The sequence below is a fragment of the Uloborus diversus genome, chromosome 1 (genome assembly GCF_026930045.1).
Source record: "Uloborus diversus isolate 005 chromosome 1, Udiv.v.3.1, whole genome shotgun sequence".
Lineage (NCBI taxonomy): Eukaryota > Metazoa > Arthropoda > Arachnida > Araneae > Uloboridae > Uloborus > Uloborus diversus.
Window position 1 is genome coordinate 261146110 of NC_072731.1, and position 23818 is coordinate 261169927.

A 23818-nucleotide genomic window follows, 5' to 3' on the forward strand; every position below is an offset into this window, starting at 1 on the left:
CATGATGAAATTGAATTAAAATATCCAGTATTCATAGATTTTATTGTGTATTTTGCAAAGTTGATTTGAGTATTTAAAAATGATTTTCATCAATACAAGCCCAAAAAATATATTTCTTTTCATTTTTTGCTTAATTTAAATTTTTCATAATCATGATTTGCATTATGTACTTTATGACACATGCCGAACAAGTGTTATAATTTTTCTAATGATGTGAATTTTTAACATTAAAAAAACACTTTTCATAGTATCATAATTCATTCGGGATTTCAAATTGAATAATGTAAAAGTTTTAAATCTTAAAGTTCATACAGAAAACACTTTGTATTTATCCGTTAACCAAATATTATGTCATAACACCGTGGCAGCTAAAATTTATCACCTCATCTTTTACTGATTATTTTGACTCTGAGCTACAAACTCTTCAATTACAAAAAGAAACAGCCAATCATCTACATTCAGCATTAAGAATGTTAGATAAAACTTTGGAGCCAAATAGTCAAGAAATTTGTTTCTATAAGCAGATAGATTAATAAAATAAGCATGTGTTAATGTTAACAGCAATTTTTGGCTTCTTTCTTTTTTTTTTTTTCATATTTTCATGTACAATATAGTCAAAATTTAAATAGTATATGTAAATTTGATATGCTTTAACTCCGGATTTTCATTCTAATGCGAAACCCCCAGGGAAAGAAAAAAATTGAACACCACTGATTTTAACTAAAATGATCCCTTTTTTCTTCTGTGCATTAATATTCTGTTAAAATTAAGTAAAAATCAACGGTGCTAATTTCTAAAAGCCTTGCATGTGAGTATTATGGAAGTAATGGACTTATTGAGCTTTACTGCAATAATTGCATAAAATATAATAACACTGTGTTGGTTTTTAAAGAAATCTAAAAACTTATATTTGAAGATATTTTATTGGTTATTTGTTGTTGTTTTTTTTCACAATTTCACTCTTTGTAAAATACATAATACATGACATTTATAAAGTCTGTCATTCATGAAGAAAATTTATTTAAGGAAACTATTTGAGATTTTACACAGTTCTTTTTTTATTTTGATCCTTATCACGATTAATTTTTTTCCTCATTGCTACAATTTTAGCTGATGGCGCTAACATTGAAAATTTGAAATGGTATCTATGAAAGAAAATCTCTTAGGGGCACAGTAAGAGGATTTTAACGGTCAACCCCCGGAAAATTTTGTTTTGACGCATATTTCTAATACCAATATGACAGTTTATATCTGTTGGGGAGAATTTCTAATCTAATAATATCTCCCCAATATTTCCTTTGATACTAGCAGAGTGAGTTCTGAAATAAGACTAACTAACTATTTCTGACTTCCATGACGTTTATTTAAGCAATAATGTAAATAGTTAAAACATGCTGTAAATGATAAAAATAAATATTAAGAACATAATCTCTCCACATGCTACTTTTGCATGAGATAACTAATACTGCAATGCAAACTGCATGACTATCGACTAAAAACTTTGATGAAGAAACCCATTTGGAAATAAGCTAACTCCAGCTCATCATCTTCTTTACTAATAATAAAGCTGAATGTCTCTCTGTCCGGAGGATGTCTGGATGTCTGTAGGATGTCTGTGACGCGCATAGCGCCTAAACCGTTCGGCTGATTTTCATGAAATTTGGCACAAAGTTAGTATGTAGCATGGGGGTGTGCACCTCGAAGTGATTTTTCGAAAATTCGATTTTGTTCTTTTTCTATTCCAATTTTAAGAAAAAAAATATCATAAGATGGATGAGTCAATTACGAAAATATCATAACGTGGAACCGTAACATGGACACAAGCCAGTTGGCGAGATACGAAATTATCATAACGTGGAACCGTAACGTGGGCACAAGCCAATTGGCGAGAAAATTCACTACACATCATTTGTAAATATACAGGCGAACCAAAAGACCTTTTGATTTGCTATTACGGGCGAAGCCGTGCGGGTGCCACTAGTTACTAATAATAAAGCTGAAAATCTCTCTGTCCGGAGGATGTCTGGATATCTGTAGGATGTCTGTAGGATGCCTGTGACGCGCATAGCGCCTAAACCGTTCGCCCGATTTTCATGAAATTTGGCACAAAGTTAGTTTGTAGCATGGGGGTGTGCACCTGGAAACGATTTTTCGAAAATTCGATGTGGTTCTTTTTTTATTCCAATTTTAAGAAAAAAAACTATCATAAATTACGAAATTATCATAACGTGGAACCGTAACATGGGCACAAGCCAATTGGCGAGATACGAAATTATCATAACGTGGAACCGTAACGTCGGTACAAGCCAATTGGCGAGAACATTCACCATACATTATTTGTAAATATACAGGCGAACCAAAAGACCTTTAATTTTTCTATTACGGGCGAAGCCGTGCGGGTGCCACTAGTAGAAAATAAAGGGCGAGCGGCATGAACAAGCAAGTTCGAATACCGATCTAGCGACCGCCTACAACGACGAGAGATGATCAAAGAGAAAGAACATAAGCCGTGAGCAGTTTAAATATCCCCCGAGTCAGGTGAACGGACACTCGTCACTGCTATTGTTAGGCGCACGTGCCATCAGATTCGTCCTAGAAGCTTCTATGTGACGTCTATGTGACATTAGTCAGGCAGACAAAGTTACTGATCTGGGGGGTCTTAATAAGTCAGGATTTAAAGTTTAGCCAACAGTGCAGCATTGCTAGTAACAAGGCCAATAAGATGCTTGGGTTTATTAATAGATCTATTTCAAACAAATCTACAGAAGTTCTTCTGCCCTTATATAGAAGTTTGGTAAGACCCCATTTGGAGTATGCTGTTCAGTTTTGGTCTCCTTATCTTAAGAAAGACATTAATGTATTGGAAAGGGTTCAAAGGCGAGCCACAAGGCTAATAAATGGACTTTCTCACTTAGACTATGATTCCAGGCTTAGAAGGCTAAAAATGTACAGTCTTGAGCAAAGAAGAGACCGAGGGGACATGATTCAGTTGTTTAAATTTATTAAAATGGAAGATGTTACGGGGCTGAAGTTTAGCACTGAAAACAGGACAAGGGGTCATTGTTTTAAGCTATTTAAATCTCAGGCTAACATGGATATTAGGAAAAATTGTTATTATAGCAGGGTAGTGGAACCTTGGAACAGTTTACCGGAAGAGGTGGTAATGAGCAAGGGAGTAGATAGTTTTAAGAGGGCCATTGATCTTCACTGGGGATTGTAAATTGATTAGGACCAGTCTAGCTGGGCCCAGAGCCTGTTGCTGGTCGCCACTTTTGTATTTGTATTTGTCATCCACTACGGAGTTCCCGCCAAAGGTGGACGAAAATGAAACCAGACATTCGGTCGATTCGACCAATGTGAATGAGTGCTGATAAGAATCTTTTACCCCAGTCATGCAGAATGATTGGTAATACGTTATAAGTAAGGAAAAACATTCATTTACTATTGGTGTTGTGAGTGTGAGGTGATGAGATAGGATTATTTACTGTTGTTATTAACAGGCATTTATGCCTAACAATATCCGTATTATAACCCAATCCCCCCAATAGTTGAAAATTGTCTAATCTCCTTAGAGCTACAAAAGGTGCACATGTCGCAGCATCTTCATGTTATAAAGCAATACTTTTTGAGATAAGGATCAAAATAGAAAAAAAAAAACATGATTTATATAAGCGGCTATGGGTACGAAAATTCATTTTCTTTCACATCTGTTACTCTTCACATTGCTATGCTTTCATGCATTATAGAATTGTATTGATAATGGCGCTCAGTTTTTTTTTTTTTTTTTTGGTACCGTGCTTTAAACATACTATATCCCATACCTTTTTGAAATTCCTATATATTTTTCTACCAATCTCCTATATTTTTCTTTTTAAACTCTTATGGGTTTTTTTTTCCACTTGCTATGAGCCTGTAGTTTTTATTTATTTTTCTAAAGAATTTTCTTTATCAGTACACGACTTTATAAACACCCTGTATTTTAAAAAAAGAAAAATTTAGAGAAAACCAATAGTAAATGTATTTTATGTTATTTGTTCATTTTGTTTATTTAAAAATGTTCCAGTATGCATAAAAAATCACTCCATTGTTTTAAAAAGTTAACAAACATATCATTCCATTCATTGAAATTTTCCATTACGCATCTATTTGATTTTATTTTCTAATTCATGGAATTTTAAATCTCAACTTTGAATTGTTCATATGTTTTTACAAAAATCTTCATTTTTTACATTGTAAATATTCAATCACAGAATGTGTATGAAGAAATCATTAAATGTGAAACATGCTATATATGTTATTGATTTGTAGTTAACTGCATTATTTATGAGCTTCTGCTCACTAAAAATAGTTGAAATAAAATATTATCAAAATTATACTGTCTTTCTGTAATTTTGTGCAAAATTGTATCACATATTGTTTAAAGTTATGAAACATGTTGGTTGCATAGTGTACGGAGACACGTCAATGGATAGGTCTAGATCTACTTGTGTATGCTTGTAAGAAATAATGCTTCATAAATGCATAATTTTTAGACATTTACCTACAGTGCTGGTAAAAAAAAGCATCGCCCTCGCATTTTCGCAACAATGGGATTATGTCAGAAGTTTTGGCTGACCAATTAACCATGAATAGATGTGAAATTCTGCAAAACTTATGAAATAAACATATAACAGCAGGAATCTGATCATTGTTTATGTAGATCGAGGCTGTTTCCGGGCCAAGGCAAACTGCTGACCCCATGCTCATTTTTTCCTTTCTGAACCTGCGTGTGAGTTGAGAGAAAGAAAATTACTTAACCCCATGTCAATTAAAGTCTAATGGCAGGATAAAGGTTTTTAAATTGTTACTTACCAGTTTTGCCCTATGGCACGGAGCAGAATCATCCTGGAAAATGACGTTTGGAACGGAAGTTAAGTGATCCCGGATAGTAGGAAGCAATTTCTCCTCCAAAATGCGAATATACACCTGAGCGTTTACTGTTCCTTGCACAAAGTGAAGCCCACCCACTCCTTGATCAGAAATACATCCCCAAATCATCTGGGATACGGGATGCTTGACTGTGTGTTGAATGCAGTCGGGATGATATTCCTCTCCTTTGAGACGCAGGTGATGCAATTTTTTTTACCACCACTGTACTTTTTTAAAAGTATGGTAAATGTAGAGAGAGAGACTTTCAAATTTTTAATGAAATTTATGCTTTTGTTGCCATCTAGAAACTATAACTGTGAAGGACGACATTAAGTAAAATGTGTAAAAGAGATAACACAATGTACAGTACAGTCAACGAGCGACACCCCAAAGTCTAATAACTCGAACATCCCTGTATCTCAAAGTTTGCATTGGGTCCCAAACTCTTGAGAAGGCTGTGGAAACTTATCATAAATCAACCTACGAATAACTCGAAGGTTTTAGCCAGTCCGTTGGTATTTCGAGTTATTGACAGTTGACTGTGGTGCCTTAAGCAAATAGAACATCTTAAATACTTTCATGCCTATTTTGCTGTAAATCGTTGCATAAAAGACTTTAACATATTCATTTTAGAAATATCCTCGATTTTTAAGGTTGGCTCTATATGAGAGTCTCAATAAATATCGCCAAACTGACACTGAATTCTTCGTCTCATGTTTGTCTTCAATTTATGACCTTAATGATGAATTAATGATATTCATAAAGTCTATAAATAATTTTTGAACCTTCTTACTTTATGAGCACTTTTAATTTAAATTATTTTTTAATTATTAGTAACCATTTAATCTAAGACTTATTATTTATACAAAGTTATAAAGGTATCTAAAAGCACTATTCTAAAGAGGAAAAGAATTGACGCATGAAAAATGTTACAACATTGTATATATAATATGTGTATAGTATTTGTTTAAAATAGAAAAAATTTAAAAAGTCACATTATTTCAACCATCAGTTTCTAATGATAATAATAATAATATGTACATTTTTTAACAAATGATTTTTAATAATAAATTTTTTGTTGAATCAAAAATTAATAATTTGAAGAGTAAGTTGTAAAATGTATGATGTAACCATATGTGTAGTTTCAAAGAAAAAAATAACTTGAAAAAAAAAACTGGAAAACAAATAAACAAATGTTGTGTCATCAAAAGCTGGGGGTGAGGATATCCTAACTTAAGCTTAGGAAATGATCCTAATTTTCTTTCAGAAATAAAACGAAAGTTTTTTTTTAGTTGGAGGGAGTTGAGGTTGGATTATAGTGGCATCGTATACACTTTTGTTTATATTTCCGTTCTATTTGTGCCAAAAACTATAACATAAAATAAAAAGTAGCTTCAAGGCAGGGGATGTGACGAGCGTAGGAGTGGGAGGTCAGGGTAGGGAAAATATTGACTTTATATAGATTGAAAGTTCTTTTGGTTATTGCAAATATGTGGTTGGAGAAGGGGAGGAGGGAATTTCCTTACTCATGTTTTTTGCATTCCAATACAAAAATCTTGAGGGTTATTCTTTAATATTTCATTCAGTTTTATGCTCTTTCAAAACTATTTGTTTTGTTTTTACTCTGCACTCTTTTGTACTACATTTAATGATTGCAAAAAATTATATTTATTTATTATTAATAAATGTATTCAAATTCATTATGATTCTTGTTGGAGGTATACTAAAAGAAATTATTTTGAAAAATATTTTTCCACCGTTTAATTGGCAAAATTTGGCTGATTTTAAATTATCGGCCAAGTGATCGATATAATGGCCGATTGATTGGCGCATCCCTAGGTGATATAAAAACATAATAAAAGTAAATTATTAAATATTTTCGTGATTATTCAGATGGATTGAAAGAAATAGCATAGAAAAGGAGATGGTGTCTAGGTCCAGGTCCCTTCCTTAAAGCTCAGAATGAAATTCCTATTATGAAAATTAAAATTTTTGACTAGTGTAATGTCTAAATCTAGCATTTATGAATAATAGCTAATTTTGAGCCCCGCCATTTTGGTCATAGCATAACCATATCCTCAAAGGCGACACTTGAATTTAATATTTCCTGGCAAGAAAGGACTAAAAATTTGAAGAATAAATTCTTTTTACTGAGAACTTTTGGATCTTTTCTTACAGCAAATATTCGTAAAAATCATTAAAAAATGGTTTGGAGCAGTGGTTCCCCCCAAACTGGGGGGCGATCGCCCCCTACGTTTTCATTTAAGGGATCACAGTACCTTTCAAGCAATTTTTTTTTAAATTTAAATAAATTCTATTTTTTGTTGAAACCATAACATGCTTACTTATACTTTGTAATCAATAATTTTTTTTACAAAATTTTTAAATATTGCTTACTTTTTTAAAAATTTAAAATATTTAAGAAAATTTCAATTTTTTAAAATCCCTAAGGCTTTTTTGTTTTTAAACTAATATAAAAAAAATCTTTTTGCTAACGATCACAATCATCATCTCCAAAAATCTGTGCATTCATTTGCTTTTGTGTTTACTAGAAAATTTTCTGTGATCAATTACGGAAAAAATCGTAATTTTTTTCAAAAAAAAAATTTTTTGGTTTTTAAAGGTATAACATGCTCTAAACATTCGAATAATTTATAAAATGCTTATCCAATGCACAGTTTTGTTAAATATATTATCTTAATTGCAAAAAGTATTACTTTAAAGCTGTATCTTTAATAGAAAAAATCCTTAGGGATTCGTATGACACGAAAACACAAAAAAAAAAACGATCATCGAGAAAAATCAATTTAAAGTTTTCTTTTTGCATAAGAACACTAGCGAGCACGACCTAAAACCATTCATAACTTTTCAAACATTTGAACTAAAGCAATGAAACTTTTCCCCTGTGTTTGGACTAGTGTTTAGTTTCGAAATAAGCAATATTTTTTTTTTTTTTTTGATCGTTTGGTCATTTTTGAGGTACTGTACCCCTTAAGGGTTCGATTTTGTGTTTTTAGGGGCGATAAATTTTGGAGGGGCGATGAGTATTTAAAAGATACTAATAAAGAGCCAGCGACTATCGAAATTGAAAACGTAAATGAAACCTGTTGTTCAGAGCTCAGACAAGGAATCGCAAGTTAAAAACGAAACAAATTAGAGTTCAGGAGCTTTCAACTCACACCTTAGTTTTGAACCCTATGAAAGTACTTCATCATTCATCTCCAACTTTATGAATTTTCAAAGTGCTATTGTTATTATTATTATTTTTTTTTAAATTCAAGAGTCGGTGTTTTTAATTCCTCCAGATTACAGTATAAAAAAATATTTTATAAAAAGTGCATTTCTGTTTTTGAGTTATAGGGATTGAATAAAAATGCTTTATATATAGTATATTTTGCTGCAAATGAAAATTAGCATTTTATATTTTCAATACTATCTTTATCTATGCTCACAAGCGTCAAGTTATGGTTTTTTCTCGAAGTAAGAAACGGAGGTGGGGCGATAAGTGGTTCGGAGCATATGGAGCTACTCTTAGCTCCATGGTTCGGAGAAAGTAGCGAGGCGAGGGGGTTAAAAAGTTTTTCGCGCAGATCGGTTCATTTGATGACGGCAGTTATTTGCGAAGAGTATCCATAGACTGTCTTCATCAGTAGAGTCCCTGACTCTAATTTTTATTAACCGGTAGCTGCCTGGTAAATTACCCAGGGTTAACCAGCTACTCTATTCGAACATACCCAAAGTCACCCAGTTAAGAAAGTTTGTTGGCAAGAACTGGCAGCAGATCAACGTCGTCTTAACTACGATCCATAAAAGAAGCGACGCTTAATGTTTATGAAAAATGTGATTGATATAGTTTTTGCAGTTTGATTTTATCACTCGGAAAGCCAAAGTAAGCAATAATTTATGATTTTTAAGAAATTTAAAATGAAACCAGAATGAAAGTTATTTCTCACTTAATTGTTGTAAGGATTGAAGAGTGTTATACTTGTGCTATAAATATATAAACAAACATTTCGAATTTAAAAGTGTAACTTGTAGGCTCTTAAAATGTATCCCTTCTCACATTAAATTATATTAAAGAATGCATAATGCTATTGACTTTTCTAGTTGAATGAATTCCCAACTCATTAGAGAGAATGGGTTTTATTTAGCCGTACACAAAACCGATATTTTGATGTTGTAAATTGTGTAATTAAAATCTCTTTTCAGTTTCACTATAACATAGACTGTTGTTACAAGACTATCACCTTATGGTTTATTTTATTCCGCCTTATAATTTTGCCGTCATGTTATGTAATATAAAAGGTTTTAATTTCAGTTATTCCATAAAAAATATTTGAGTGGTAGTTATTAGTAGTGGTAGACAAAAAATTTATCGTTACTTAAATCGCTAGTGAGCACTAAAAAGGTGTAAAAGTGGTAACTTAAAATTCTCAATAAAGTTAAGGATTTATAAAAATAAAAAGCAACAGTATTTAAAATTGGTTTATAATTCAAACAAATTGGAAATATAGTTTAAGGTTCTCCCCCCCCCCCCCCTGTTTCAACTTTTTACATTGTTTCATCTGTAACATGAAATACATAAGAACTTTTTGTGTAATTTCATTGACTTTTTCTGTTTTCGATACTTTTGTTTCAGATGCTTTTATTTTTTTCAAGTAATTTAAAGATAACAATGCTAATAACAGTAGTGCTTGAAATTTTACTATTTCAATTTTTTAAGTTAAACATTTAAATAAAATGATTATTTATTTATATTATAACTTTAAAAAATTTAGTAGTCTTAAAATTGAACAAGATTGTTGAATATAAAAGAATGAAAGCGGGGGAAAAACTGGAATATGATATTTAAATTACTTAGATATTTAATTTTACAGTTGGCTATTTGGTATGTTGTGTTATTGTCCTTATAAAACTAGTTTATGATTTTTTTTTTTTTTTTGATATAAATGACCTACAATAATTGATCAGTCATTGAAAGGGATACCCTTAATCATGGTGCAAGCTACACCAACATTTTTTTTTGGAAGGGGGGGGGGGGTTGCATGAAATTGGTGGAGACAAACAGTTAAATTTGTTCAAAAAAGAAATATAGATGCATAATGTTCACATTTGGCCAGTAGCAGATTTGGGGGGGGGGGGGGAGGATTTATTAATTTAACTATTTCATTTATTATTTTAAATTGGCCTCTCTAGAACATATTTTTTTTACTGTAGTTTGAAAAGAACAACACACAGACATATTTTTGAATAAAAGTATTTTTGTTCCCTAAAGAAGTAATACTGGAGTCAGAGGCCAGAGCTGCAAAATTCATTTAACTTACTGGTTTCAAATTTAAGGGAACATAATATTGCGATTTGTCCATTAATTTTTGGCGGAGTCAATAATTAACAGTTTTTAAGAAAATGTGTAGACGTGATATAAAAGTCATTTCGATCCAGGAAGCTCTTTGAGAAAGAATAGCTTTCTTTTTCAACTTAAAAAAAATGCAAACTGAAAGAAATTACATGACAGTTTCTTCGCAAAACCATAGTACAGTCGACGCTCATTATAACGACCACACATTATAAAGACCGTCCCATTATAACGACCAGTGGTAAAAGTCCCAACTTTGTTCCTATGAACTCTATGTTAATTTGCTTTCATTATAACGACCTTTTTGTATCGTCTAATCCAATACAGCGACCGAATTCAGCGGACGCTATTTCTGGTGTTCTTCAATCCAATAAACAAATTTGTAGCTTGAAATGACTTTGATTATTGTTTACGGACATCTGCCTGAAGTTTTCAATGTCAAATCGAACTTTGAGAGGGGTGGAGGGATTACCATTCACCACTGCTAGCACAGAAAAAATAATGGGAGGAAAAATCGAGACATTTCCAGATTCCTAAGAAAAGGGAGTTGACAGATGTGTTGGTAGTTTGGTGTTTGAATCTAGTGGTTTTAAAGATTTGGGGTTCTCGAAGGACTTTTAAATGTTTCTTTGTAAAGCAAGAGAAACACAATTTATCACCTATATCTGAAACAGAAAATAATGTTTTGCAAAAATCACTTCTGTCAAAAAGGCAAACATCTGTCTGGTTTTATCTTCAGAAAATGTTGTGGTAGTAGTAGTAGTAGCAGATTTGCAAGTGTGTAACATTTTCCTCCCAATATTTTCTACTTTAAAATTTGTTTAATATTCTGTCATAATATTTTGCACACGATTTTTCTAAAAAATTCCTATGATAAAAATAATTTGGGCATTTAACTGGAATGTTTGAAAAAGTACCATTTTTTTCAGAACAGCGGGGCATGCATGATGACCGTGTATATTTTTTTTAATTATACCTCTTATAACGACCACGCGTTATAAAGACCTTTTTCTCTGGGACGGAGATGGTCGTTATATCGAGCGTCGACTGTATTATTGGAAATGGCATGTAATATCAAAATGTCACCTCAACTGTATCATGGTTGTACGAAGAAATCAGTAACGGCATTGAAATTAGCAAAGAAATGGTTTTTAAATTCTTCATTAGAACTTATGTGTTATAAAGCTATGATTTTCCTAATTACATACTATTTTATAATTAAAATTTAAATTAGTTTATAAAAACTCAAATGAGGTATAGATTTATGTAATAATATTTATGTACTTAAAAGTAGATCAATTGGCCATAAGTGATCCAAAAAAAAAAAAAAAAATTAAAAAATAAAGTTGTGAAAACTTTGGAATGAAATACTGTTTTTGTAAGGGAGGGGGGGGGGGTCTTTGCTGTTCCGGGCCCCCTCCAAAAGTTATTTCTGTATCCGCCCCCGCATTTGGCTTTCATCAAACCTTAAAACAGCATTACTTGTTGTGAAGCAAAGAACTAAACTAGCAACAGTAAAGCAGAATTCACGTGTGTTGCAGTGCTGTAGTTGGTGTGGGGGGGGGGGGGGGTAAAATAATTGTTTACTTTTCAAATTTAAGCTGGTATAAGCGGTCCTTTTTTTTTGCTGTGAAGAAAATTCCTCAATGATGATAACCTATAACAAGGTGTCTCCCCCAACTATTTGATTAGTGTGTTGGAATTATTTTTATTTTATGATATGGTTTTGCAAATTTAAACTATGCAATAAATTCTTTTTCCTTGTAGTTTTGAGAAATCAAAATGGCTGTCCATTCTGCTCCTCCGAAAAGGAAGGAAATCTACAAATATGAAGCTCCCTGGACTGTGTACAGCATGAATTGGAGTGTTCGTCCAGACAAGCGATTTCGTTTAGCATTGGGAAGTTTCATCGAAGAATACAATAATAAGGTTTCAATCTACATTTGTGTAACATTGTTCACAAATTCTCTTGATTTTGTACAGATCTCTTGTACATTGTTTTATAATCATTTTTTGAAAAATTACTTGTACAGTTTCTTATAAAATTGAATTATAAATTTTATGAATAATGAATAAGTATTATTTACTGCTAAAGAAGCACTTTGGAAAAGTAAATATCCTTAGACATTTCTTTATTCATCTAATTTTTGAAATACTAATACAAAAGTGTGAACCAGAATAGGCTCCGAGCCCTGCTAAGCTGATCCTTGTCAATTTATCATTCTCAATGGGGTCATTTCCAAAATTTTAAAAGGATTTTCTTCTGGAAGAGCATGCTTAAAAATATAGAATCTGACCATTTTTTAAATAATTTCTTTAAGTTTAATATTTTTTAAAAATTACCTAAATCGGTGCTCTTTCATCATTTAACGCTTCTGCCGATTTTGTGCATAAAAAGTAAAATAAGAACATACAACGTGAAAATGCACAATTGTAGATTACTGCAGACACGTGTTTCGGCGTTACAAGGAACGCCTTTTTCAATGCGAAAGAACTGAAAAATTTGATGCCTTTCAATGAAAAATTGAAAATTTTGTTCCTTGTAACGCCGAAACACGTGTCTGCAATAACCTGCAGTGGGATCGTTTCTAAAATTTTAAAAGTATTTTTTTCTGAAAGAGCATGCTTAAAAACATAGGATCTGACCCTTTTTTAAATAATTTGTTTAAAAAGTGTAATATTTTTAAGAAATTATTTAAATCGGTGCGCTTTCACTGTTTACGTTTCTGTCCGATGACATCACAAATGATGAAATGCCATTCAGTGTTGCCATTCACGGTCCAAAATTTTAAATTTACATCTTTACTCACGTGTATTGGCAACGATAGGGTTGATAGCAAGCGTTAGAGCGCAGTTGTAATTCGCTTCTTGATTATCATAACGTGGAAATGCAGTAGAAAGATGGGCCATAGTTCATCATTTGTGACGTCATCAAGACCACCCTTTGTTTGAAGAATCAGACATTTAAAAAAAATAATTAAAAAATAACTGTTGGGAAAATGAAAGTATTTTCCGAGTCCATGCTATTTTTTTTGCTTATTCTATCAATTTCAGTGACAAAAAGTACTACTTTTGACTCAAGGAAACAACCCCATTGAAGAAGAAGAGCCCTCTAAAACCTGTTCATGTATTTCAAATGTAATATTCTCTTCATTTTAATAAAACTTAATAGCTAAAAAATTTTTAGCTTTTGGCATTCATTTATTTTTTTAACGGAACTCTTTGATCTCCGTTGACTTCATAACCATTAGTAATTTTCCATGTATACCTAAATGTGAGTTGTAAATTGATATTGACTACATGTTGGAGTGAAGAAAAAAGTTAATTTTTAATGTTGTATTTATATAATTATTTGTATGCATTCAATTCTCACAATCTAATTGAATTTTTGAACATGTTTATGCACCTTGCTTTTGTTTTTACCAACAACATTTAAATGGGGGGGGGGGGTTGAGGGTGGAGTTTTTAGTTCGTTTTAGTTGAAAGTCTTAGTAATGTCCAAATTAAAGCAAATTATATTTTATTTTGTCCATTTCTTTAGGTTCAGATTGTATCATTAGATGAGGAAACATCAGAATTTACTGCTAAAAGTACCTTCGACCATCCTTATCCAACTACAAAAATTATGTGGATACCGGATAGTAAAGGAATTTATCCTGATCTTCTCGCAACTAGTGGTGATTATCTTCGAATCTGGAGAGCCAGTGACTCTGAAACTAGATTGGAATGCTTATTAAACAATGTGAGTATCTTTCTCAATACATCTGTAGTAAACTTCATGTGTTTTTCTGCTGTAATATTCTCTTACTTACGCACAATGTTTGTAATCTTTCAATTTATACAAATACGACGACCAGCAACAGGCCCTTGGCCCAATTTTAAAATTTAATCCATTAACATCATTCATTTTGATAAATTTAAACAACTGAATCATGTCCCCTCTGATCCTCCTTTGCTCCAGGCTATACATATTAAACCTATTAAGTCTGGTATCATAATCCAAATCTGAAAGTCCCCTTACTAGTCTAGTTACCCTTCTTTGAACCCTCTCCAATGCACAAATATCTTTCCTCAGATAAGGCGACGAAAACTGCACAGCATACTCCAAATGGGGTCTTACTAAACTCTCCTATATAAAGGCAGAAGAACCTTCTTAGATTTGTTTGAAATAGATCTATTCACAAACTCAAGCATTCTGTTGGCTTTGTTACTTGCAATGCTGCATGTAACAATTGTATGCAAATTCATGTTGCATAATTTATAGAGATGGAAATTGAATGGTGCTACCATCTATTGTTGGCAGCTTAAGCCTCCAGTTTTATTTGAACTGTTGTGGATGATAGTTGGAAGAAGGACGATCAAATTCTTTTGTTGATTGTCTAGTGTATAGTGAAAACATAGACATTGGTGATTCTTTGTTTAGAATGAGAATGGACTGTAAAAAAATATATAGACTTAAATTTCTTTCAAACTGTTTATAATTTTGCTAAAACATGCTTCTAAATGATCCTCAGTGCGACAAACGCATGCACCAACTCTTTGGGTAACAAACTGCCTCGGACATGAAGATGCACAAGCTTTTAACTGGTTTGAAAGCTCCACAGAAATTTGATGCAACAGACACATTGCGTCTCATGATAAGTTAAGATTTTGATTTGCGTATGACTCAAAACAATAAAGGTGTTTTGCAATTTCAACAATTATGTTTCAAAAAGATATGTTCTAGTTGGAATGGTTTAGTTACTTACAAGTAGAATGTTTTTAGTAGACAATAAGAAATATTCAGCTAAAATTCTGTTCAAATGAAGAGTATCTTTTTATTTTGAAGCATAAAAAGTTTTTGGTCAAACTTACATTATTATTAATACAGTCAAACCCCGCTATAGTTACCCAGATTATAACAATCCTTCCAGTTGTAGCGATACTTTTAAATGGTCCCAAGTGAATTCCTATGTTGTTAATATATTTTCCAATGCTTTTAACAATCACATAACGTTTGAGAAATGGTTATAGCGGTCCAAAAATTTCTAAAATTTCCATCTTTTCATAACATTTGTCCTACCTATGTTCCTCACCAATTTTTCATACTCAAACATCACCTTCTGTAACAATAACCCTCTTTTTCACTAGAATACCCCTTTCCAAACCACGGTCCTTACCTGTTGTTTCTACAATAATATTGTGAACTTCACACTAACCATGACTAAATTAGTCAAGCAAAAAAAAAAGATAAATTCTTATCATTTGTTGATAACCAAGTAAAATAACTGATACTAGTATTCTACTTCATCCTAATTACAAATAGAAGTGTTGCTTGATAAAAGGTATTCGTTATAGAAGTATATGAACAAGTTTAAACTTTTTTTTTGTAATATCGGATGTAGCGAAGCCTCTGATAACATTTCCTAAGACAGTAGGACAAGACAAAGGACTAAGACAGTCCTTTGTAGTTTCGCTATTGCAGGGTTCGACAGTATTATTATTAGAGACGTACCGAGTACTCGGTAACTACTCGGTACTCGGCCTACTCGGCCAATTTGCCGAGTACCCGGTACTCGGCCAAATTCTGATCAGATACTCGGCCAATACCGAGTAGTTACAAAAAATTGAATATTGTCCAAGACAGATACTAAAATTTATATTAAAAAAAAGAGCAAGCATTATATTCTGCAATCATTTACGATTAAAAATTATAAGTCAAATTTAAATTTTGAGAATAATGAAGTTTAATGCTTCAATGGAATAAATCTTTATTTTAATGTCCCTAAAGTTAACAAAACTTATTTATTAAAAATTATGCAAAAAAAGGTAAGTATAGAAAATATGGAATTTTTATATTAAAAATGGATTTTTGCTACAAACAAAAATTAGTCATAAAAACTATAAAAATACCTTTGCTTAAAAAATAAATGGAAACAAACCAACGTTAAAAGCACAGTGCAGGAACACTGCGGACGCGTGTTTTGGCGTTACAAGGAATTCCTGTTTCAATGTACAAAATGGGAGCTCGTGGATTTAAAGGCATCCGACAAGAGTCGGATTTTTTTGTGGAATGTCTTTACATTTTTTAGCTCACATGTTATGCACTGAAAAAGACGTTCCTTGTAACGGAGGGGGGAGGGGGGCAGAAACACGTGTCTGCAGTGTTCCTGCACATTTGTTTTATCTGCTTTTAAAAATTATGTTTGGCGGACTAGAACTGTAATTGATTGGTATACAGTGAAGCTCCTCCCTAACCACCTAACCTAACAAGTGAAACCCCTCTTATGTGGACAATTTTAAATTCCCCAGTTCCAATGCAAAAAACATTATTAAACCCCTGTCCTGCGAACACCTCTCTATTGCGGACAAAAAAAATTGTCCTGTTAGTGTCCGCATTTGAGGGATTTCACTGTAATTTGTTTTAATTCCAACTTGATTAATCATACCTTTTATTTATTTATTTTTAATTTTAAAAATATTTTTTTTGTAAAATTTGTGACACAAAATTGTTTATACAATGCATAATTAAATTTCAGCAGGAATTTAAGTTTTAAAAACTATTATATGGACAAAGAGGTCTATACTATTATTTCAATAAGTTCAAAATTCATCACATGTGTGTCGGTGGTTCTTCTTAAAACATAATTGGTACTTAGTAACTTGGCCGAGTACTCGGTAACTCGGTACTCGGCCGAGTAGTGAAAGGCCGAGTACTCGGTACTCGGCTACTCGGCCAAAGTGCTACTCGGTACGTCCCTAATTATTATTATAGCTATTTTTGAGTTACTAATGTGCTTTAATTTTTTCCAGAACAAGAATTCTGATTTTTGTGCTCCTCTGACTTCCTTTGACTGGAATGAAATAGAACCTAATCTTTTAGGAACATCAAGTATTGATACAACTTGCACCATTTGGGGCTTAGAAGTATGCTTCAATATTTTTACCTGTATCTCATTATCATTAATGTTTGACATTCTAATGTTGCAGTTTTATATTCCTCAGCAAATCGGCTATTCTGTCTTAAATCAGTTCTTTAATACTGGAGATATTGCTCTATTCATTTGCAAAAGTGTGTCATTTTATTTGCACTTTACTTTGGGAATTTCAAACTTGGGCTTTTAAGTTTTTATATATTTGAACTAGCATTCCCGTACCCGGCATTGCTCGGGTAATGGAATTAGCAGGGGTTAACAGTGCTTGGTGCACCTAGTTTCGAAAATCCCCTATAATAATTACTTATTACCTATAACTTTTTCTAATTTGGGGAGGATCCCGGGGACCCTGGACTCCTTACATATATGCCCTTGTCCTTAACCGATCTTTAACTGTTATTAACGATCCTTTTAAAGTATTGGTTATCTTTGCAAACAGAGGTCATCCACATTTTATTGTTATACCTATGTTTAAGCTAAAACTTCTTTGTATACAACAGTTTTTGTTTTTTTTCTGGTGCTAAAATTATTAAACTGCTTGATGAACTGGCTTTGGAGGAAGCTACATAACATCGGTGAAAAAAAGTCTTCTCTTAAATCGATCCCTGCTACTTTTAATGTCTGTCCTTGTGACTTATTAACGGTTATTGCAAAGCAAACTTTTACAGGAAACTGCACTCTTCTAAATTCAAAAGGATAGTCCACCTGTGATGATGTTCTTAAAAACTTCGTTTCTAGTTTTGAAAAAATAAAAGCAAAAGACAGAAACATTATGATTTGACTTGAGAAAAGCCTCGAAGAACCACGTGAGAAACAAAAACAATATCAAATTTATAGTTCGCTATCGACCAAAAGTTGAGATGAAGTACTGAATAATGATTTGAATGGAGGAAAGCCTTCGAAAATAAGGGATTTGAATTTCAATGACAGGTTTTTAATTTCTCAGAAATTAAGGGGTTTTAATTAATTTCTCCCGAACTAATTGAGATTTCGAAAAGTCCTTTCTTAGTGGTTACTTTTGTAATCATGCGGACATGCCTGTCAAATTTCAAGTCTGAAGCTTCAGCGGTTTCGGCTGTGCGTTGATATATATATATATATATATATGTATATATATATGTTATCTCAGGACATTGATTTTTATATATTAAGATATAAGGAACCAATATGTGTCATGACATAAAGTATCAGTTTTTTGAAAAAAGTACTTTAACAATACAGTAAATTCCCATTTATCCGCAGAATAGGGTGTCACAGGAACCGCGGATAATCCAAATAGTAGGTAAAAAACGATACTTAGTGTATACAATAGCTAAAAAATATTAATGACACTCTTGCATGCATTTAAATAAAAATATTGCTACATCAGGGTTCGTACGCTCCTTCAAAACTCCTCCAATACTCCTTCATTTAGGAAAATTTTTTGAAGGGCCCTTCAAACTCCTTTATTTTGGTTTTAATCCCTTCAAAACTCCTTCTTTTTTAGATCAAGGCTACATAATTGTCCTCTATGACAGTAATTCAAAATAATTCGATCGATAACTTAACTTTGTCACAGGGGCTAAGGTATAAGAACGATTTTAATGTAGTAATTTGACATAGATTTTTTCATGAAGTGATTTATAAATTGGTTATTGAAGTCATAAAAGTTGAATGTGAAAATATTATTAGATGACTAAGACATTTCATAAGTGAATTAAATCATGCTTAAATGGTGCTTGGTTATTTTGTCAAGTATTATGATTATTACTAGAGACGTACCGAGTAGCACTTTGGCCGAGTACCGAGTACTCGGCCTTTTACTACTCGGGCGAGTACCGAGTTACCGAGTACTCGGCCTTTCACTACTCGGCCAAGTTATCAAGTACCAATTATGTTTTATGAAGAACCACCGACACACATGTGATGAATTTTGAACTTATTGGAATAGTAGTATAGACCTCCTTGTCCATATAATAGTTTTTAACACTAAATTCCTGCTGAAATTCAATTTACGCATTATATAAACAATTTTGTTTGTGTCAAAAATTTTACAAAAAAATTTTTTTTAATTAAAAATAAATAAATAAAAGGTATGATTAATCAAGTTGGAATTAAAACAAATTTATACCAATCAATTATAGTTTTAGTCCGCAAAACATAAATAATTTTAATACAACAAATGTGCAGGAACACTGCAGACATGTGTTTCTGCCCCCCCCCCTGTTACAAGGAACGTCTTTTTCAGTGCATAACATGTGAGCTAAAGAATGTTAAGACATTCGACAAAAAAATCTGACTTTTGTTGGATGCCTTTAAATCTACGAGCTCCCATGTTGTGCATTGAAAAAGGAATTCCTTGCAATGCCAAAACACATGTCTGCACTGTGCTTTTAACATTGTTTTATTTCCTTTTATTTTTTAAGCAAAGGTATTTTCATAATTTTTTATAATTAATTTTTGTTTGTAACAAAAATCCATTTTCAACATAAAAATTCCATATTTTCTATACTTTTTTTTGCATAATTTTACATAAATAATTTTTATCAACTTTGGGGACATTAAAATAAGGACTTATTCCATTGAAGCATTACAAACTTCATTATTCTCAAAATTTAAAATTTGACTTATAAATTTTAATTGTAAATGCTTGCAGAATATAATGCTTGCTCTTTTTTCTATAAATTTTAGTATCTGCCTTGGACAATATTCAATTTTTTGCAACTACTCGGTATTGGCCGAGTATCTGATCAGAATTTGGGCGAGTACCGAGTACTCGGCAAATTGGCCGAGTAGTTACTGAGTACTCGGTACGTCTCTATTGTCAAGTATTATGATTATTACTTTTAACTTCACCGCACTCTCAGTAGCAAAAGTCGGCTTGTTCAATGTTTAAATATTGAAAAATACATTTGTAGATGTACTATATAAGTGATTTTTTTTAAAAAGGCAATTGTTGAGTAAATTGCAGTTTTGACATTGTAAAAAGAGTCATCCACAAGTGATGTCATGCCTTGAGGGGAGACAGGTTCATGAAATTGTGACAAGGGGAAGAGAGGGTGGCAAAAAGTGACATCACAGTTATTATAACAATACTAGCTGCGTCGCCCGGCTTTGCACGGTCCACCTCGAAAATAAAAGTTATATCAAGTGACGCGAGTTCAACACTCAGGCTTGAACCAAAAAAAAAAAAAAAAAAGGTCACTGAAATTTTGCGGCAGATTGCGGAAAACCCCAAAAAGTAAACATTTTAAATCCCCTGATTACAGGAAAAGCCTCAAAATAAAAACAAGAATTTTACCTGTTCATATTCGAGAAAAAAAAAATGGCAACAGATCTTTCATCTCAATGATTTTCTTCACCCGCTATACATTTTAATAAAAGCATTGTTATGGAAAGTTGAGATGAAGCACTGAATAATAATTTGAATGGAGGAAAGCCTTCGAAAAATAGGGATTTGATTTTGAAATCTAAGAGTCATAATTAATAGTTTTTAATTGATATCTCCGCTAATTATTATCGGAGGATTATGTTAAATGGCCAAACATGAAGACGGGAAGATGACGAATCCGGCAATACCTGGTTCGATGGTCAGTTCACTGTCGTTCGGGAGAAGAAGCTTGGACATAGATAGATAGATACTCAGATTTTATATGTATAAGATGTTTATGAAAAATAGGTCACGTGACAAGGGAAGGAGAAAGGTAAAGTGTGACGAAGGGGGAAGGGGTTCAAATCTGTTGAAAAAAAGTGACAAAATTTATATATATAGGGATAGCCCAAAAGTACGCCTTCAAAATCCCATTTTACTCCTTCAAAACTCTTTCATTTAATTTCTGAAATTGAATACGAACCCTGGAACCAGGTATTGATGGATTCGCAATCTTCCCAGCTTTATGTTTGGTTATTTAACATAATCCTTCGATCATAATTAGCGGAGATATCAATTAAAAACTATTAATTATGACGCCTAGAATCCCTATTTTTCGAAGGCTTTCCTCTATTCAAATTATTATTCAGTGCTTCATCTCAACTTTCCGTAACAATGCTTTTATTAAAATTTATAGCTTTTAAGAAAATCATTGAGACAAAAGATCTGTTGCCATTGTGTGTTAGCCACTAAACTAAGCTGAGACACATTAATGACCCCCCCCCCCCCCCCCCCCGCCATTCCCACTTTCACTTTTTAAGATTTCATTTTAATACGAATGCTTAGGAAGATACTTTTGAGGATGTTTTTGTCCTTGTTGAGGATGTCCTTTCATTAAAATTTGTAGCGTGAAGAAAATCATTAAATGAAAGATCTGTTGCCATTTTTTTCTGTTTTGAGGCTTTTCCTGCAATTAGGGGATTTAAAATGTTTCTTTTTTGGATATTCTTCTGCAATACGTGACACTTGACATAACTTTTGTTTTCAAGGCAGACCGTGCAAAGCCGGGCGACGCAGCTAGTTTCTGAGTATGAACCCTGTACATTGCATCTACTAACATTGAATGCAGAAAATGTATGTAAAATCAAATAGCCAACAATGACACAATTATAAGTCTGACAAAAACGTTGTGTAAAGACCTGTGGATAATCCGACCGCCAATAATTAAGAGTTTACTGTATTAATTGTACGTGTTGCGTGTGTGACCTCACAGTTACACTTGTGTAACACATGCAAATCATTAGTTTTTAAATGCAAAGATTTTTTTTAGAAAGTTGATACTTTATCAGGGTTCGTACTTCCTTAAAAACCCCTTAAGGAAGTAATTTCATCAAGCATAATTGAAGTCCCCAAAAAAATCCTTAAAATGTCCTTAATTTTCTGAAAATTTCTTTTAATTTTTTAAAAACTATATCAAGTTCGATCCCCGTTTTCTTATTTTTTCCATTTCCCCCCCCCCCCCTCAAATCTTCATCCTCGGCGATATCTGCCAAAAACGTATGTTTGGGAGACATGCCAACGACTTCAGACAGGCATTTTGCCGAAAATTGCATGCCTTGTTCGAGATTTCAATCTTTTTGCATCTTGCAAATATTTCAATCATTTTAAATGTTGGAAGTTTTTTTAGCAAATGCTTCTTTATATCTGCTTATTTTATTCATCATTTCAATAATATCTTTATTTCTTAAATTTATTTTAGAAAAAATGCAAAAGACAATAAAAAAAATGTGGTCTAACTCCCAGTCTCGGATCGTATTGAAACTTGGCTTTTGGAATTTCATGCTTAAATGAAGCAACCTTCAAGTTGTTTTTCAATCTCGAAATAGTATTATGAAGTTTCTAAAACCGAATTATGAGTTCTAGTGCAAGGAAAAAGGATAACCAATTATATATTTATTTATTTTCAATTCTCGCTGTGAAAAGTATGTTCTACCATATAAGAAATTTTTTACACTGCTGTCAATTTTTACTTTACAAACAAATCTAATTTAAAAATTTACGTTCTCATTTTCAATACCTTAAATTCAAATGTTTTCAGTTAAATTGTTAAATAAAGATATTTTTCTCTAAAAAATGTAGAAAATTGATATTATTGAGTGATGCAGCAAAGATTGAACTCTGTTTCCATCAACCCCTTTATTCGAGGACCCTTTTTTTCTTTAGTTTCTCTTTCAAAATTTAAATTTATATAAAAATAAACAAACTTGCGAGAAATGGTGCAATATAGCAAATTTGTAAGAAAGTACCATAACAAATGAAAAGCAATAATAACAAAACCATAGTTTAAGTATCTTAAAGAAGAGTGATATATTACTCACTAATTTTCTACAGTTAACCCCCGTTTTCCTGATCTTTTTTTGTAACTGAAATTTGAGAAATAAATACCATGTTTTATGAAGGATATGTGCCATGTATTGTATTACTTACTACCCAATTGTTTCAAGCATATTGAATAGGGGGAAAAAAAATTGTTTTATCTTTGAAACTGGTTAATTAGCCATTTTTTTTTGTTGGAATTTTGGAATGTCATAGACCCCATTTTGATCTCATCCCTTTTCTTCTTGGTTTTAAGATTTTCTTTTTTTAAATTTTCTTTTTTCCTTTTTGCTCTCTGATTACTCATTCCTGTGATGTATGAAAATTTAAAATTTTATTCACTGATAATGGAATATCCCTGTCAATTGTGCCTCTCCTGCCTTTTGAAACAATGTTATGCACTTGTGTATGTGTATATATGATATGTATCAAGTACTTTGCGCCCCCCCCCCCCCCCCGGAAAACTTTGAAATTATGTACCTAAAGTTATCTAATCGTTTCCGATGAGGCCTTATAATTTTTTGAGAGTCCTTAAAAAGTTCTTAATTTTCACTTTTAAAATTGTGTATGAACCCTGTTTTATGTCATGATAAAAAATTTTACTATATTCAAATATATTAATATTGAAATCCAAAGTTAAAAATTCTTATAATAAAGTACAAATATATACACAAAAATGACACGCGTGTGCAAATGGATTGAGCAATACATTGGTGGGCTCTGGAATGCATTATCAATGAGCTCCGTTGCTTTCTGTCGTAATTTCTAAAAATTTGTTTGAAAAAAAAGTGCAGAGCTGAGCTTGCAAGTTCTGCAAAAGTGCAAGTTCTGCCTTGATTTCTGCTGTTTCATTAAACATTATGAATCTGTAAAATTGTTCAATTTTACTTTTAAAAATCTGGTAATGCACTCAAA

The 23818-nt window shown here is 32.3% G+C and overlaps 1 protein-coding gene across 1 annotated transcript in view; it reads left to right on the top strand.

Annotated features, from left to right (window-relative positions):
* Positions 1-8703: 8703 nt before the first annotated feature.
* LOC129227289 (DDB1- and CUL4-associated factor 7-like) overlaps positions 8704-23818 on the top strand; it is a 30336-nt gene continuing 15221 nt past the window's right edge. The window contains exons 1-4 of the mRNA XM_054861828.1: positions 8704-8797; positions 12032-12193; positions 13806-14006; positions 17057-17170. Of these exons, the coding sequence (XP_054717803.1) occupies positions 12047-12193; positions 13806-14006; positions 17057-17170 (462 nt within the window). The 5' untranslated portion in view covers positions 8704-8797; positions 12032-12046. The remainder of the gene's footprint in view (positions 8798-12031; positions 12194-13805; positions 14007-17056; positions 17171-23818) is intronic.